General features: G+C 39.5%; 2 protein-coding genes across 3 annotated transcripts in view; one reads left to right on the top strand and one right to left on the bottom strand.

Moving 5' to 3' along the window:
- The window catches only part of LOC145440635 (uncharacterized), an 88,501-nt gene extending 75,110 nt beyond the window's left edge, over positions 1–13,391 (top strand). Inside the window, exons 2-17 of one of the 2 annotated variants that reach the window (XM_080318328.1) lie at positions 221–1,105; positions 1,571–1,735; positions 2,905–2,969; positions 3,216–3,284; positions 5,215–5,298; positions 5,354–5,439; positions 5,806–5,931; positions 7,503–7,676; positions 8,172–8,256; positions 8,320–8,486; positions 9,320–9,398; positions 9,461–9,637; positions 10,799–10,978; positions 11,227–11,385; positions 12,184–12,336; positions 12,845–13,391. In XM_080318328.1, coding sequence (XP_080174454.1) covers positions 289–1,105; positions 1,571–1,735; positions 2,905–2,969; positions 3,216–3,284; positions 5,215–5,298; positions 5,354–5,439; positions 5,806–5,931; positions 7,503–7,676; positions 8,172–8,256; positions 8,320–8,486; positions 9,320–9,398; positions 9,461–9,637; positions 10,799–10,978; positions 11,227–11,385; positions 12,184–12,336; positions 12,845–12,973 — 2,715 coding nt within the window. In that variant the 5' untranslated portion in view covers positions 221–288 and the 3' untranslated portion in view covers positions 12,974–13,391. The remainder of the gene's footprint in view (positions 1–220; positions 1,106–1,570; positions 1,736–2,904; positions 2,970–3,215; positions 3,285–5,214; positions 5,299–5,353; positions 5,440–5,805; positions 5,932–7,502; positions 7,677–8,171; positions 8,257–8,319; positions 8,487–9,319; positions 9,399–9,460; positions 9,638–10,798; positions 10,979–11,226; positions 11,386–12,183; positions 12,337–12,844) is intronic. The other variant, XM_080318327.1, reaches the window with a different exon arrangement.
- The window catches only part of LOC145440664 (uncharacterized), a 198,402-nt gene that overhangs the window by 102,075 nt on the left and 78,260 nt on the right, over positions 1–18,067 (bottom strand). The window lies entirely within an intron of this gene.

Raw genomic sequence — 18,067 nt, 5'->3', positions numbered from 1 at the left:
ATTTTTCATTTTGCTGTTTTGCTTTCATTATTTTTAGAAAGATTTTTTAATGATCGCATTGTGACTGAGGGACGAGGGTGCATTTTTAGAGTTTCTTGGAGGTGCAGAACTTCTATAAACAATTGTATGTTGCAGTTGCATTTGTTGAACACAGTCTATTTAGGCAGAATTTTCACAGCCCTACACCTGTTAAATCATTGTATAAATGCCAAATTCACAGGTTCAGGCCTCTAGCAGTTGACTGTTGGTCCATCGATTTTTCGTGCATCATTTTTTTGTCAGCCAATTATGAAGCTTCGTGGCAGACCACCGGTTGACGAAGGTCAAGTGACGCCTAAAAAGCCTGTGATGATTCACGAAGACAACGTCAGCCGTGAAAGAAATCACAGGAAATCACAGCAAAGTAGCCCAGAAATTTCAAAACTACACACAAATTTAACGGATGAACAACTGCAAGACATTACATTACAAAAAGGCGGTAGGCTTGTATGGAAAAGTCCCGTCATTGTAATGGAACGAGTCAAGCTACGGCCACCCACGTATCGTGAATCTGAATCGACGCAAGTCAAGCTCGCAAGTAGAAATGAGAAAGATTTGACAAACGTCAAATATCAGCCACGCACAAAAGATGAACCTCTACATGATGGGCCAACCTCGGTCTTGAATTGTCAAGAAAATTCACAACAAAATTCACAAAAAGACGAAGATATTGCCATGGAAACTGAATGCGTCCAAAATGCGGGACCTGAAACAGTCCAAGACTCTTCACCGCCTGTTGCGAGCAAGTTGTTGCATCAAAACGAGACTTGCATTCCGTCAGCACAAGACCCCGTCAGTGACACCAAACCAAGTCCATGTATACTTGAAAATCACGTTGTTAGGGAGGAATCATTAATTTTGCGGACTGAGGACTCTTCCAAAGTTGTCGTTATGCAATTCGGCTCAAAAATGATTGACAATCACCATGATGCCCCACCTGAAAGAACTCTGACATCGCCTGACCATTGTAACGACCAATCAGTAAAGATGAAACCACAGGAACCTGAGATTCCAACTCTACTCCGAGTCCCGGGAAGATCGGAAACGTTTGATGAATGCTCTACAGGCAAGAATTTTTGATACATCAATTCACAGTGATCTCTACATCATGACCAATATCAGATTTTTTAGCCGATGAAATCAATAAGTAGCACCTTCACCCATATTTGGACGACTAGAAGAATTACAGCTACAACGTTGTTTTTTTTTCAAATTAAAGTAGAATTAGAATTAGAAGGTACTCAGGTTTATCCAAATTGAAATAAAAGTACAATGATAGCTACAGTTTTTTTTCAGATTATATAATTAGATGACAGGTCATTCTCATAAGCATTAGAATATCAAATGTCTCTACAGCAAACTTGGCCCTTTTCGCACGGTACGGTTCTCCGGTAGCATTTTCAGGGAATGCAGAAATTTAGGCAACCCTGCAATCTTTCCTGTATCTTTAGCACCGGTCGTGTGAATTGCACATCTGAAATTTTCTCTTTTGTGGCACGGGTGAATACATTTCTCTCTTTCTCCCTCAAAGGTGACGAGTCGCAAAGAGAGGAATACCGGCACCTTCGGCCTCGCAACTTGTTTGAGATTGATTTCGACGATGAATGTTTGCAAGAGTCCGACTCGGACGACGACCTTCCGGAAGTGGCAATTCGCGGCAAGAACTTTTCAAAACGCAAAAAGTTGCCCACAGAAGGTTTGTATGGGATTGGGGTCCATTCCACTTTCCTGTCCATAAAGATAGGACCATCACCAAGCAGGGTCCCCCGTGAACATGTCAAAATGTATGCCGTTTATGACTGGTTTACGGTTAGGGTATTGTAGGATTATGGTTACCGTGTGCAGACTTGTATTATTAACTACCAATATAGTTAGTTGAGCGTCAAATAACGACTTCTGTATAGTTCTAGTCCTACCTGTTGTTCTAGTAGTGAGTCATTCTAATTGTAGTTCTATTTGCGCATTTTTAAAAGTGAGGGGTTCACATCTGATTGCGTGTCTTGAAAAGTGAGTAACTCTAGTTTTCATTCTGAGTTTTGAAAAGTGAGTAGTTCTAGTCGGTAGTTTGTGTTTGGAAGTTTTGAAAATCAAGTAGCGGCCTACAAGTTCTTGTTCTAGTTGCAGATGTTGAAAAGATCTCACTGCTAGTTTTAGTTATGCATCAATAAAGAAATTACAACTAGAAAAAACTTGTAGTTAAGCGTGAATTTGTATGTCCAATTTCTCATGACTAATTTGCAAGTCAGTAGTTCGTATTAGTTGCTTTGATATGGAATCTGGTTAATTATATTTTATTTAAATATTATGTTTTATTTATTTTATTTTAATTTATTTAAAGTTCGTTAGTTCTAGTTCTAGTTGCTTATTTTCAAAATCCAGTAGTTTGTGCAAGTCTGGGGCATAGTGATATTGCGGTGTTAGGTTTAGGTTAGGATTAGGGTTGGTGTTGAGGAATTAGGTTAGGGGGTTAGGAGGGTTACGATATCTTCTACAAGACCTTCTACAATACCCTTACCCTAAACCAGTGGTTCCCAACCTGGGAGGCGTGAAAGCATCTGAAGGGGGGCGCGAAGAAGCGGCCAACTGAAAATTTTTTTTGAGCTCTGCGCGATTCACCTACAATTCATGTTTCTCTATAATATATAGACCGAATTTCATATTTTTTAATTCTCTCATCAACATCATAACCTTCCATGCCGTCAAGCAATCTGTTGGGGTTGCTAGCATCCAGGTTGGATTTTGTGATATGACGATAAGGGGGACGCGAAATTTTTCATCATCATAAAGGTGGGCGTGTCTAGAAAAAGGTTGAGAACCACTGCCCTAAACCAATTGAATTCAAGTGCCGATTTGTCCCATTTTCAGATGACCTTCCAGACTTGTTAGAGAGTCCAAGAGCGAAAAAACAATGCCTGCTACAGAATCTTGAGGTTGGTTAATTGTTTGATAACATGTAGTGATATACAATGTCGAACCATCATATTTGGCGACAAGATTGTGGATGTACAATGGTTCTGTCCTAGTTGACGACGACTGCCCCCGTGACGAGTGTCAGCCGAAAATATTCGGGTTTATTTCAATATCAATATATTATTTAATTCTATAGTGAAGTTCTTTACCTCCAAGAAGCATTTCAATATGAATATATATATTATTCTTGGGAAATGTTTCTTCAGGAAGGAAGTTTGGAAGGGGGCGTCTTTGAATCGCTGAACTGTTCCCTGGACTCGCCTGATTGGATCCAGGTAAGGCATGAACGGGGGTTGTAACCAAGTCACATGGTTCCGAGTCACAAGTCAATCCTACTTTTATAGTTTTGACTCGAGTCAAGTCAATTTCTAATTTTAATTATATGACTCGAGTCAAGTTGAGTCAACTAAGACCTGCGACTCTGGTCATGACTGCAGTCATTACAACCCTGGCATGCAGGGGCGTAGCCAGCCGAGAATAAAGGGGGGTGTTCTAAAGTAAAGGGGGGTGTTTCGTCAACAAAGGATGTTCTGAATTATACCCGATTTATCGGGCTAATTGTATGCATAAATGCTTCCACTACAAGTATCAGATAATCTCGCTCGTGTTAACAACGCTATACGCATATACATAGCCGTTATATTAAAATATAACGGCAATGCCGTACACTACGATGGAAAGCAGCCCGAGTACGTCTCTTCGTAGGCGCACCTCTAATTACTGAGAGCGAGTTACGACATCTACAACACGCGCGCGCAGATCATATTTCAATCAACGCAGCAGCGGGAGATCTTATAATTTCGCATTCAGATAAGTAGCGGCCTCGACGTAATATGGTACCATAACCAGATTCTCGAATGTTAATATATGCAGTCGGAATCGTGGTATATATCGTGATAACTTGTGCCGTGATTCAGTTCGATGTAACGCCCGCCCGACGTTCCGATCTTTTTTAATTCGGCCCGTAACTCATCCACATAACCCAGCTGTATTACCGTATTACGATATAGCACCACAACTGGTAAGCTGAGATAACAGCAGAAACAGATATAACGTGCCCTTAATTACCAAAAGTGAGCAGTGTGATGACTGTGATCAATTTACAATACAGTCAGAGATATTGCCATTTCGCGCTCACATAAGAACGTGACCTCGAGTCGGGTATCATAACAGATTTCCCAAATGATAATGTCGAGTGCGGAATCTCTTAGTTATTGATGTAATTGACGATGAATTAGCTCGGTTGTTGGAGTAACGACTGGCCGTCTTGCTGATCGTTACTCGGCCTCTAACACATCTCCTGATTGTCACGGTTTAATATTCGCGCTAATACACCTTCGCCTTTGCTATGAATTGTTCACAGATCGTTTCTGCGGATCTGGATTAATTCAAATTATGCACCATGAGTTTTGATTCAACTTAATATCGTTCGCTAAATTGACGTAGCATTTTTGCTATGTAGGGATGGTAAAGAGTAAAGACCAATGTGTGCGAAAGTGCGATGCAATCGTTAATGTCAGTAGCCTGTCTCAGGTCCAGGCTTAGGCTCAGGCTCGTAATCGAAAAAGCATTCGCAAAAGTAACAAATGCGGATTATCCAGGACTATATCGTCTCGTTATTACCACATTACATCGAATATTTATAGAACTGTAATGCATAGCTGATCACTGAGCGACCTAATTTTTCGCGCCTCCGATGCGTCTATGATTGTTTTTATTTTCGGCTAAATGTGTGAAAGCAGGACAAGAGTAGTAAAAGGCGGGCAGTCGTTACTCACACAACCGAGTTGTATGAAATTCATTCATGTACCAAACAGATTCCGCATTGGGCATTTGATTAAAACAAGGCAAGATCCCAAGCCGAGTCGCCAATTTATTTGTAACGCGAAATAGCGCGATGTTCCGCTGCGTTGTAACATGATACCTAAAGTACTCTCGTTATCACAGACGAGAGAAGAATAGGAGAAAAAAGGGGTATATCGGCATTGATCGTTCAGTGAAAACACTCGCCGTGCAACTATTACGAATGCGCGATTATGCCAAGAAATATTACCTCTAGATTTAGGATTCACGAAGGGAGGGTATTTTCGTTTTGAAAGGGGGGTGTTTGGACACCCGAAACACCCCCCCTGGCTACGCCCCTGCTGGCATGGACCGTCCGGTAAGCAATCGATAACTAAGCTGTATTCTATATTGGAATTGCAGACATCGGGCGATTTGCAACAAGAATGGAAAACAAGACTCAGGAAAGGCGATAATCCAAACATAGAACGCTCGGAAAATCTTGTGGTTAGATTTCTAATCGCCATTGATTATTTCACACTATCCAAAGAATGCATTTCAGGCCATTTTAGAAGACGGCACTTTCAACGAAGCCTATAAAAAGCACGGAGCATCGTTGAAAAAGCTTGTAAAAGATAAAATTAAGGAGTATGTGGCTTACACACTTTTGACATAGAAAATAATAGAATCATTACAGCGATGTCAGTCATCGAATTCTAATCTAATTTGTGAAATGATTCTACGGTCCCATTTTAAATCTAATCTAATTTGTGGTTCTCCTGAAAATGCAACCGGAGCACTGTATAATGTGAAATGAGCCAAGCTTGCTATACAGACATTTGCAATTCTTGTGCTTACGAGAATCAACTCTGACGAGTAGAAGTAGGTTTCTGTCGTAATTCTTTGTAATTCGGGATTTGATCCAATTACCCAGTTTTTTGCGAATTCACTTCCTCTAACTCTAGCTGTCCAACTGATTTTATCGGTAGCATTCATCCGCATGTTACGTTCCAGGGAAAAGATTGCGGAAATGGAGGCTTCGCTTCTGGCTGACCTCGAAAGGGGGGGATTTCGGAAGATCCTGGAGGAGAAAGAGGAAGGAGAAGACGAGGAACTCTTGGAAGATGAAAAGACGAAAAAGTCAGAATTGTGATCATGTGATGTGACGATCGATGGTTTGTTTTTTTAGTAGAGTTGCTTTGATGCTCCACCGAGTCAAGCTCAAGTAGTAGTGTTGAGACTCTGAGTATGGCTAATTTTTTCCAATTTTATCAGATTCTGGCCCCATTTTTCAAGTACTTGATCACATTATAGATTATTTTACATTATCATGACTTATCAGATTTCATTTTCAGTAACCTCTAGCTTTGTACTGCATGTTTGCATACTGCGATACGACCAATCGAGGTTTAAAGGCTTCTACAGCAGAAAATAGCCATCTCTCACTACAGGACTCAAATTATCAGTGACTTTACTATTTTTCAAGTCACAACGATATATCTGTCTTTACCGGTCGAGTCTCGAGTCTTATGACTTCAGCGAGTCACTCGCGTTGACTCGAATACAAGTCGGGTCATTACACCAGTGTTGGGATGACTCGAGTCATGACTTGACTCGAGTCAGACTCGGGTCACCTTTTTCATATGACTTGACTTGACTCGAGTCACTTTGCTAAAATGACTTGACTTGACTCGGCGTATCAGAAATGTGGATTGACTCGTGACTCGCAGCAAAATTCACGAGTCAATTTCAAGTCATCAAGTAATCGGTGTTGATAAAAATCACTGTATCTTGCATATGTTCGGAAAGTTCGCAAAACGCTGTTGTAACCTATGAGAGCGACCAATCATTTAATAATCGTGCGTTTTACTGGGCCTCCATTGTACTCTCACAAATGAATTGACCGCAAACCATGTCATCGAAGCTTACAGCTTACGTTGTCGTAAACTAGTATAGTAGAGTAATTTGTAGCAAATAGTCTATTTCTGTTCTCAGTTCTACTTTAACCAAACCTCTTGTTTTATTAAAATTGAATTGGAATATAGTTTATATGGTCCTCAAACATTGGCGCAGGCTCAAATAGACAATATCAAGTTCTAAACGGATAATGTATTGCATCTTATCAATTCGTTTCTCCATTCCCTATTTTGGCTGGTAACTATAAACTGAGGCTATTCAATTACTTCAATAGTTTAGGGTTTATATTTAACTCTATATTTGTTCATCGATTCCAAATCATTGACCACTCAATCTGTATTTCAGACAGCTAGCAAAATGCAATGACGTTGTCATGCCTTATACTTCGAAAAGGCAGCTTGACTTGGATTGTGACTTGACTCGTGACGTGACTTGACTTGACTTGACTTGAGTCACCTCCAAAAATCGAGTGACTTGACTCGACTTGAGTCACCTTTGAAAATCCATTGACTTGACTCGAGTCAAAATGTGCAATGACTCGTGACTTGATCCCAACACTGCATTACACAAATTGACTCAATTTGAGTCATTCTCCATATTTGAGAAATTGAATCCAATCAAGTCGAGTCACCCGTATGATCTGGCTACTTATATGGCTGAAGTCTGTTGAAAAGTTAAATTTAAAAGTATCAGAAATTTTGTATCCCGAGTGCAAATCCAACTTTTGAATAATCGTGAATCCATATCCGATTGAAGCTTTGCCAGAATCATCAAATTCTGATTGCGGTCTGAAGGGCGTGGGATCTGATCCGTAAAGACTGGGGCACGCTGCCCTACTTCATGCCGAACAGCGCCATATTCGAGGACGAACGGCTCAACTTTTGCCATCACACGTTATCACTGGACAAGTATTTTTCACATGACGAGCTGAAGACTTTGAGCAACGGCATTCGTAAAATCGTGGAAAGGTGATTCATTATCTGTGGCAGATTTGTAAAAACTGCCAATCTAGGTGGTTGAAGGCTAACCGTTGGTAATTTGAGTATCGGTAACTCTGTTCTAATTGCGAGTTTTGAAAATCCAGTAGCTATCATTCCAGTTCTTGTTGCGCATTTTGAAAAGTGAATGTTTCTAGCCCTGGTTGCGAGATTTTAAAAGTGAATAGTTCCAGTTGCATATTCTGAAAAGTGAGTAGTTCTAGATAGATATTCTGAAAGGTGTGTAGTTCTAGTTGCATATTCTAGAAAGTGAGGAGTACTAGTTGCAGATTTTGAAAAATGAGTAATTCTAGTCTTAATTCTAGTTCCGCATTTTTGAAAAACCAGCAGCTCTACTTCTTGTGAGTTTTGAAAATCCAGCAGTTCTACTTCTAGTTGCGTATTTTGAAAATCCGTCAGTTTTTTCAAGTCTGGTCATTTGTAATACTGGCTTGCGCATTTAACCTTGTAACGATTTGATTTCAGTTGCACTGTGGGAAATGAGCACAACATTCAACTTCTAATCAAAACCAGGGCAGCAAGGTCACAAACTTTCAAGTGGTGTCTGGATGTGAGTCTATTTTGTATATGTAGATTTTGTGTATGTTGTTCTAAGACTTGTCCCTTCTGCCAGATGATCCTTTGCCACCCCAAGTGGAAAATTGTTCTGGGGATCGTGACATCAGTATTAGGACATCTCAAAGAAGTACCGATCGATTTGAAAACTTTGAAATTTGTGCTGCACAACGCAGGGATTGCGCGACACGCTTTGAACATGGAAGGCTCTGATCAGGAACCAAGGTTTGATTTTTATTTTCGCCGATTGTCTACTATTTTGATCATTCGTCTGCATATTATTTGTGATGATCAATCGTTATTATCAATGATCCAAAATGCATTTTTGTATTAAAAATTAGATATAGGGATTTTATTAAGTTGGAGTTGAAAATCTTGAATTTGGAAAAAATAGCATTGACGTAGTATTGATACTTCTAGAATTAATAATGAAAAACTCAAATAATGGCACTTCTACGGGTTAGAATTGAGCCAAAGTTGATGTGAAACACTTTTCAACCAACCTTACAATTCGCAGAAATTAGAAAAAAAATGTTATTCTCAACAAGCCTAAGGCGCATACATATGCATTCGACATTGATAAATAATCATAAGTTTGAAAAGCCAACGATAGAGGTGCGTGCAATTAAATCATAAAAACATCAAAATAAAGTATTTTAAAAAGCACACATAGCATCATAGAATAAGGAGTGGCGACATGCTACATGACAATATTCTGTGACTACAGTCTTACAAACTCTCACCCCCATATGGTGATGTCGAATGCCCTGCATTCATAATATACTAATTATAGTGACTCAAACTATTTTCTGGCAAGTACCAGTACTGATAGACGAAGTACCAATCATGTGGTAACTTTTCTATGCTCCGAAGCTACAATGAAATGCTTGTCATGGCCGTCTGAGTATTGATTCATATGACTTGCTCCAATTATGCGGCATGACTCGATTAAAAGTTGAGGCAATACACAAAATGACTCGAGTCATGTCGAGTTCACAAAAAATTGCGACTTGAGTTATTGCAAGCCTGGATTGGTAGAAACCTAATTCTATTTTCAGTGTAACCAGAAGCCTCTGTCCATTATGTCGTACGAATCCACCTCGCAAGCAACCAGCCGTGGCAGCCAGCCTCTTGAGAGTCAGTTTGTAGTCAATTGTTGACGAGCCACGTTTTAACAAGTCATTTTGTTTCCTTGTCAGGTCGCATCTAAACTTTTGCAGTTTTCAAAAAAATTGCCGGAATCACACGGTTGTTTTTCTCGACACGTTGTACATCTACTGCTCGCCAGCCAAGACACGAAATTGTCACAGAATTCCGCACAGCTGCTTGATAACGTCAGCAATTTTATCAACGATCTCGAAGACTGGGAAGTGATGGTATGGATTTGCGTTGGGTACAATGATGCTAGAAACCTGAATCGAGTATTAGTTCTAATGATTCTAGTCGAGTTGGGATATCTGATTTTTTTGAGCACAATGAAATGATATGATCTTTGCTACTGAGTGATGATTTATCAACGAGAATTATAGTTTTGAACTATTTTCCGCTATGGAAGGCTGTAAACCTCGCTTGGTCGTATCGCAGCATACGAAACGTGCAGTACAATCCTACAAAGTTGCGGAAATAACATATCTGTCAAGTCGTGATTAACCCACCTTACTTGGACAACTAGAAGATTGCGGAATGCAGCTTTCCCAAGTTAGATTAGTATTAGAATTACATCTACAACTGCAAAGTTGTTTTTGCAAATTAGATCAGAATTAGAATGACTTAATTGGCGAAAACTTTGATATTGAATCAAGTTACATTCATATTTAATCAGAGTTCGTTCTCGTATTGCACGACAACAGCAGAAGTCCGGCTCGTTTCACATGATACAACTCTGCAGCATTTACAGGAAAACCGGAAATAAGATTGAAATCAAGATGAGAACAAAGAAACATTTCACAAATTAGATTATACAATTGCATAGTATATTGATATTGAAATGAACCCGAATATTTTCGGCTGACACTCGTCAGTTGTTATCGTCAGCAACTAGTAGAGAATTGGAAAGCACATTGTATATCAACAATTGTATCACAAAATATGACGTCACCAGCATGATATTTCGAATGAGAGAGCGTTCAATGTACTATTTTTAGGTGGTACACGAACTACTTTTGTTGACAAAGAGTTTTGGTTGGTGTATTTTGATAAAAGTTGACTCCAAGGCACACAAATGGAATTGTGAACAGATTATTGACATTTCGTTTCAACTAGTCTGATTAGACAACTAAAATGATCTAACAATTCTAGTTGTCCAAGTCCGCAAGCCCACAGCATTGTCCAAAGTGAAATGAAATTGGTATTGCCGAAAAAATACCGATTATTCTTTAATATGATATAAAACTGGCAGTATATTGTTTGTGGTCTCATGGACACTCGAACACTGGAAGCCTGATACTCAAATCAGAATTGGAGCACTCGATTTTGCCCGGCCTGAAACTCGATTTCAAACTTCCCACTGCCACTGGAACATAGCCTTTTGTATTCAGAAGCTCGAAATCAGCGAAAAGTTACTCCAAACTTCACTCAAGTTGAACATTTTGGTGGAAATAGTCCAATTCCTGGAATATTTGAGCAACCGAGGACAGGAACTGGCGCGAATGATCTCGATATCTGCGTTGAAGCGACTTGTGCTACACCAAGATGTCTTGTCAGATTTCAATCTGGAGGTCAGTTGTCGAGCTATCGCCAGAGGGGCCAAGGAGCAAAGTACTTCAACTTTTTAGCAACGTTCACTAGAGCATTACTTATCCAAGTCAGACTTGGCAAACTAACTGAATATTTACTGGTTTTACTTACTGGTACTGTTACTTCTTGTACTTCAGCGGAAAAATGGGATGCTACCTCCACTTGCGTAGACCACAATGACCATTTTTGTTATTGCTGACCTTCTTTAAATGTGTATGTGTATGTTTAGCGACTGCTGGAAATTGTGAAGAATTTCAAGCCGGAATCTTTCAAGACGTGCCAGCTGGAAAATGCGGACGAGCTGAAAAATTCATTTTATTGCACCAGCGTGACGCTACCTCTCATACGAATCTGCATCGGGAATAAATGCCCCGATGAGCGCAACGTCGTGAGTACCACGAGCTTCAAGTCGATTTTGAAAGGGTTGTAACCAAGTCACAAGTCGATTTGACTTTTGTAGTTTTGACTCGAGTCGAGTTATTTTCAATTCACCGCCGTGTCCAACTCAAGGGGAAGTGAGTCCGAGTCATCGTGTTCACTGTTGAGCATCGAGTTCAAATCAGCTCTCTGAAACTCTTGGGTGATACTGAAGTCCTCGTATTCATAATACCCATTTTTCTCATTCTAAACATGTTTGTTCAAACGGACTAAAGACAGTTTCTGAGGCCTTTATTCCATTTTATGGGTCCTGATATACGAGATTTGAATCAAGTCATATAGAACGTGTCGAGTCATATGCCGTGGACGAGTCATGCGCAATGACTCGAGCACAGATAGAGTCTTGGATTTTGGCCACTTGCAGTACTTCCTCAGGTGGTTGTGTTTTCAGGCATGTTCTGCTTAACAGTTTTCTAGGCAAAACTAGGGCTAGAATACTTACTTTTTGGAACTTTTAGCATGTACTTCTACTTGGGCAGGAATCTATGACATTATTTCTACTTGTACTTCAAATATATTTTGGATACTTGCACTACTTTCTCGTTCCATTAGTGTTTTTAGTCGATTTCTAACTCTACTTGACAGTTTTCAGTTTTCTAGGAAAAACTAGGACTAGAATGCTTGGTTTTCACTTTGAAATCCTTTGTTCTACTTGTACTGGAGTAGAAATTTAGACTTTACTTCTACTGGAGTGCCAGCGATAACTACTTTTCTGCAACGGAAGTGCATAAAAGGCAATTGTTTGCAGGAAACCTTGGAGCGTATCTGGGCTCGACTACGAGTGACGACTCGCAAAATTCGAGACGACGGGATCATTTACAAATCGCAAATCAAATACGAGCTGAGCGTTGTCATGAAACATTTGCGACAGATCATTCGAAACGCACCGAAATCCCAAGATGTCAGTATTGTTGGTCTCCCAATAACTTTGAATCGTTTTTTGTGTCTGCCGATAAATTAGAGTCAATTATTTTTCTTGTTCACTGATAAATGCGAGTAATTTTTCTTGGCTGTTCTTGTCCACGACATGTTTGAGTCATTTTTTCATGGATTTGAGCATTTGTTTTTGGTCTACCAATAAATTGTAGTCATATTGTGTTGTCAGGCCATTAATTGTTATCATTTTTTATTGTCTGCTGAGAAATTAAGAGTCATTTTTTCTGGTCTGCCGATAACTTCGAGTCTTATATTCTGGTATGCCGAGAAAGTAGAGTCATTTATTCTTGGTTGCCTATTTTGAATCATTTTGTCATGGATTTGAGTTAGTTTTTGGGGTCTTCCGATAAATCATTTTAATTTTGTTGACTGCTGAGTTTAAGTCATTTTTACTGTCTGCTGATAAATTTGAGTCATTTTTCCCGATTGACGAAGCATTGAATTTTGATTGAATGATATTTCTCGTTCCGCAGTGTTCCATATTCAAGTACCTGCGGTCTGGTCCGGTGACGGCCGAAATCGTCAATGCCAGCTCCGATGATCTGGAGTGTCTGCCAGTCAACCCTTTGGAGGAAGTTCCGATGGACCGTCACATTCCTTGAGAAATTTGGTTTCGTTTGCTGCCTCCTTGTTCAAAATATTTGACATCAGTGCATCTTGAACTTTGTTAGCTTTTGGATCGGTAAAATTTCAAACCCAAAAGCGAATATTGGAAATTTGCTGCTGCCGTTTTGATATGATATCTCTTATTCGTGGTTCTATTGAATTTTCTGCTACTCCGAGTCCTTTTAAAATAACGAACTTCATTTTGATGGTTTATTTTAAGAATCTTGGAAGTACAAAACTTCCATATGCAATTCATAATATTCATATAGAAATAAACCCGGCAAAAAATATTTGGGTTTAGTCAATATGAGTATGTTATTCAATTGTAAAACAACTTTGCTGTTTCCTCGAGTCTGTTATACGGTGAAATGTTGCTAAATTGTGCTGCCAAAATGTAACGAATTTCCTTTAAAAGTCTTTTTGGTACAACTGGTGATTTTGAGAGATGAGGGCCACTTTCAAACAGTTTAGCGTAACATGAAGCGCTTCTACTTTCACTTCAAGTAGACTTTGCCTACTCGCTACTTCCTCCCCTACTTACATTAAACTTCCTTGGATATTGCTACTTGTACATGACTAGAAATTGATGACGTTACTTCTACTGTTCAATCAGTATTTTTATTTTTTGCAACATTGGTCGGACCAAACTCCTCCGATGACTTTCTCTCGTACTTCAGTCCTGGCCCTCAGAAATCCATTTTTCTTGAGCCGACAAGTGAAGGAGAAGTTGCCATCATACTATCTGAAATGAAAAGTAGCAAAGCAGTAGGACCCGATCTCATCCCAACGCACTTTCTGAAGCTAGTCTTTAATATTATTGGTGATGTTATATGCATTTTCTTTAATGAGTCGATACGTCTGGGCTTTTTCCCAGATGCACGGAAAACTGCCAGAGTAATGCCAGTGTTTAAGAAAGGCTGTAAAAAGCTAATTTCTAACTATCGACTAATATCTGTTCTGCCAAATCTTGCCACGGTTTTTGAAAAACTGATTGACTGCCGACTCAAGAACTTTTTTGAATTGAATGCAGTACTGTCTCCGATTCAGCATGGATTCAGATCAAACCACAACACCAACCATGCAATACTATCAATTGTAACGGACTATTACAAAACCATCAAGCAAAAAAAAGTGGCTGCAGCATTTTTATCGACCTCCGCAAAGCTTTCGACACAGTTAACCACAGAATCTTAAGATACAAGCTAGAACACTATGGAATCAGGGGTATTGCAGCAACTCTACTTGAAAGCTACCTGGCAAACCGCAAACAATTTGTTAAACTGGGGACATTAAGATCGACTACCAGAGATATAACTTGTGGAGTCCCACAAGACTCAGTCCTTGGACCGACTTTTTTCCTCATTTATATTAACGACATTGTTAATGCATCTTTATTCCGCACAACCCTATTTGCTGATGATACTCACCTCTTCATAACCTCCAACACTGTCAATGATTTGCATGCATCCGTGAATAAGTAACTCCGAAAAGTGTCGAGATGGCTGCAAGCAAACAAACTAAGCTTGAATGCAGATAAGACCGAGATGCTCCTTTTAAATAATGCCAATCATAGTTTCACGGTGAACATCAATCATAAACAAATCTCCATATGTGACTCAGCAAAATATCTCGGTGTCACTATTGATGCTAAAAGGTCTTGGAAGCAGCATATAGCTCGGTGTGTGGGAATAATGACCCGTCTGCAATCTCTGGTTTCCAGATCAATACTACGAACCATATATTTTTCTCTTTTCCACTCTCACCTGCAATATGGAATCGTAGTATGGGGAAGTGCATGCAAAACATTTCTGTGCAGAATTCGAACCCTGCAAAACCGTGCGATACGGCTGATCTTATCTGTACCTTTACGTACCAAACTATCGCCTTACTACCGTAAGCACCGAATTTTGCAAGTTGACGACCTATATCGCTTCGAAGTATCAAAAGTCATTCACAAATATTTTTCCAATAGTTTGCCTCCTGTGTTTGATGACTTTTTCATGCCTGCTAAAAATGTCCACTCCCATTACACGAGATCCTCGTCTAAAGCAGTGGTTCTCAACCGGGGGTCCGCGAAGCAATTTCAGGGGGTCCGCGAGACCTCAAAATTTCCACAATGATTGACAATCTAATTTTATTTATTTTTTAATTTGAGAAAGCATGAGGCAGTTTCGCACCGCAACTGCTAAACCGCATGACTCACATCATCATCATAATCGTCTGACATGAAATATCCTGCTGTGCAAATTCACTTTAATAGCCAATAACCGTCTGATACAAACATATTGCTGTTTAGAGACGTTTTGTTATGGCTTGTGGAAAAAATATACATATGGAAATAGTAAGGTCAATCAGGAGGACTCCGTAATGTTTGCGAAACCTTTTCGATTTGAAGTTGTCAGTCTCATCAAATTAGTTAACAGTCGTTTGAAATAAAAATTTCCGAAATATTTTCCCTAATTTGCCCCTATGAAGGGATTGAAACCTCGCCACGAAATCGATTTATCTTGTGATATACATAACCACTATTCCAGAATAACTTCAAGATGAGATGCTGCTTAAAATGACTAGGCTGGACGTGATATGTTCATTACTAATACGTTTTTCATTTTGGTGTCATAAATGTTGCGATCACAAAGTATCGTCGGAAGCATTGCGCGTTAATATTGCATTAGCCTCAATCCATCTTTGTGGAAATGGATTTTCGACACTCATCGTTCATATCAAATCGAAGACGCGGATTTTCAAGACACGACCACGTATCCACTTCAAGAAATACAGCTGCAGATTTGAAATAATAAAGGTCGACACAATTTCTACATAAATAGTATGATGGTGTTTTCAAGAAAAGCCATTTTGTTGCTGTTTATCACAAAAAGCCTATACAATTCACATTTGCACAAAACAGATGACGGTTGCACTATAATTGAGCTAAATTTTAACTAAAATCTACTGATCTACTGATCTACTGATCATCCCCGAAATGTTATCCCATGTTGCAGAATTTGTTATATCTTGTGGTACTTACTTGTAAATCGGTTATTGACCATATTTTGGTAAATCGCTCATTCTAGTCCGTGACGCACCTGGCCTTACAGGCGAAAGGCGTCACTCATCTTTTCATCAATAATAATAACTAAAACTTGAGGGAGTCCGCGAGGGTCCGTGACGGCCAAAAGGGGTCCGCGAAGCCAAAAAGGTTGAGAACCATCTGGTCTAAAGGAAATATCTACTTACCCCCACCCAATAGCAACTTAACTAAGAGGTCCATCGACTACTCAGGACCTATCATCTGGAATGCATTACCACCACATATCCGTGAATTGCCCTATAATAGATTCAAAAAAGCCCTACTTGATCACCTCTTATCGTTACACTAACACTGTTGCCCTACCTGGCCCAGACATTGCTTCATTGATCATTTGCTACCATCGTTTAATTTTTCTTCTATTTTATTTTTTTTTAACTACTGTAACATTTTTTACAGCCAGACTGTTTAGAGCAGTGGTTCTCAACCTTTTTGGCTTCGCGGACCCCTTTTGACCGCCACGGACCCTCGCGGACCCCCTCAAGTATTAGTTAAAATTTAGCTCCATTACATTGCAAGCGTCATCTGTCTTGTGCAAATATGAACTGCAGGCCTGTGATAAACAGCAACAAAATGTTTTTCTTGAAAATAACATCATACTGTTTATGAAGAAATTGGGTAGACTTTTATTATTTCAAAACTAATTTTGCAGCTGTATTTCTCGAAATACGTGGTCGTATCTTGAAAATCCGAGTCTTCGATTTAATATGAACTATGGGTGCCGATAATCCATTTCCACAAAGATAGATGGAGGCTAATGCCATCGCGTGACGCCCCAACGATACTTTTGGTGTGATCGCAACATGTATGGCACCAATATGAAGAAAATATATTTAATGAACATAGCACGTCCAGCGAGTTGCCAGATAGCGTAGTGGTATAATTCACAGCTCCAACACTAGTGAGTTGCGGGTTCGAGTCCGACTGAGGTCGACTCCAGAATTCCTACCTAAGTGTTGGAGGTTTATCTGGGCTCTTCGCCACGTGATCCGCGTAAGCGGTGTCTTATAAGAAGCCTAGAAGTGGGCCTTGCTACAAGTCGGTAAATACGGAATCAGAAATAAAAGAATGTCGATCTGGTGTAACATGACTAATGTAGTCGGAACATCGTGAATATAAGAACCAAATAAACTAAACGTCTAGCATCTCATCTTGAAGTTATTCTGGAATAGTGGTTATTACAGGATAAAATGGTTTTCGTGGCTAGGTTTCAATCCCTTCATTGTGACAAATTAGGACAGATACTTCAGAAATTTTTATTTCAAACGATTGTTGAGATTTGATGAGACTGACAACTTCAAATCGAAAACGTTTCACAAACTTTACGAAGTCACCCTGAATGACCATAATATCTCCTTATTTTTATTTTTTCCACAAACCCGAACAAAACGTCTTTAAACAGCAATATGTTTGTATCAGTAGGTTATTGGCATTCTGGCAATTGAAATGAATTGGCACAGTAGGATATTTCATGTAAGACGATTATGATGATGATATGAGTTATGAGGTTTTAGCAGTTGTGGTGAGAAACTGCCTCATTCTTTCTCAAATTAAAAAAAAATTAAAAATTAGTTTATTAATCATTTTGAAAATGTAGAGGTCTCGCGGACCCCCTGAAATTGCTTCGCGGACCCCTAGGGGTCCGCGGACCCCCGGTTGAGAACCACTGGTTTAGAGTCAAGTGTACCTTTTTGATGCTGGTGTTATCAGACTAGATGACCCTCACGGTCTTATCGATCATTCCTATCTAATACCGAATACTGTGCATGCATATTTTCTGTACCACCACCACTGCCGTGTGTTATGTATTTTGGTTTGATGAAAAATAAAGACTCTCTCTTTCTCTCTCTCTCTCTCTCTTACTGGAATACTAACCATTATTGCTTTGACAAGTCACATTAAGTTCAAAGTAAACAGTGAACTCTATTCCGACACTGTAGAAAGTACGCTTCAGATTTCTAAGCTGTTTCGGAATATGATACTTCATTTCTCTAATTATTGA

Source organism: Botryllus schlosseri, chromosome 6 (assembly GCF_051294905.1).
Source record: "Botryllus schlosseri isolate E-star chromosome 6, Bs_hap1, whole genome shotgun sequence".
Classification (NCBI taxonomy): Eukaryota; Metazoa; Chordata; class Ascidiacea; order Stolidobranchia; family Styelidae; genus Botryllus; species Botryllus schlosseri.
This window is presented reverse-complemented; position numbering and strand designations above follow the sequence as displayed.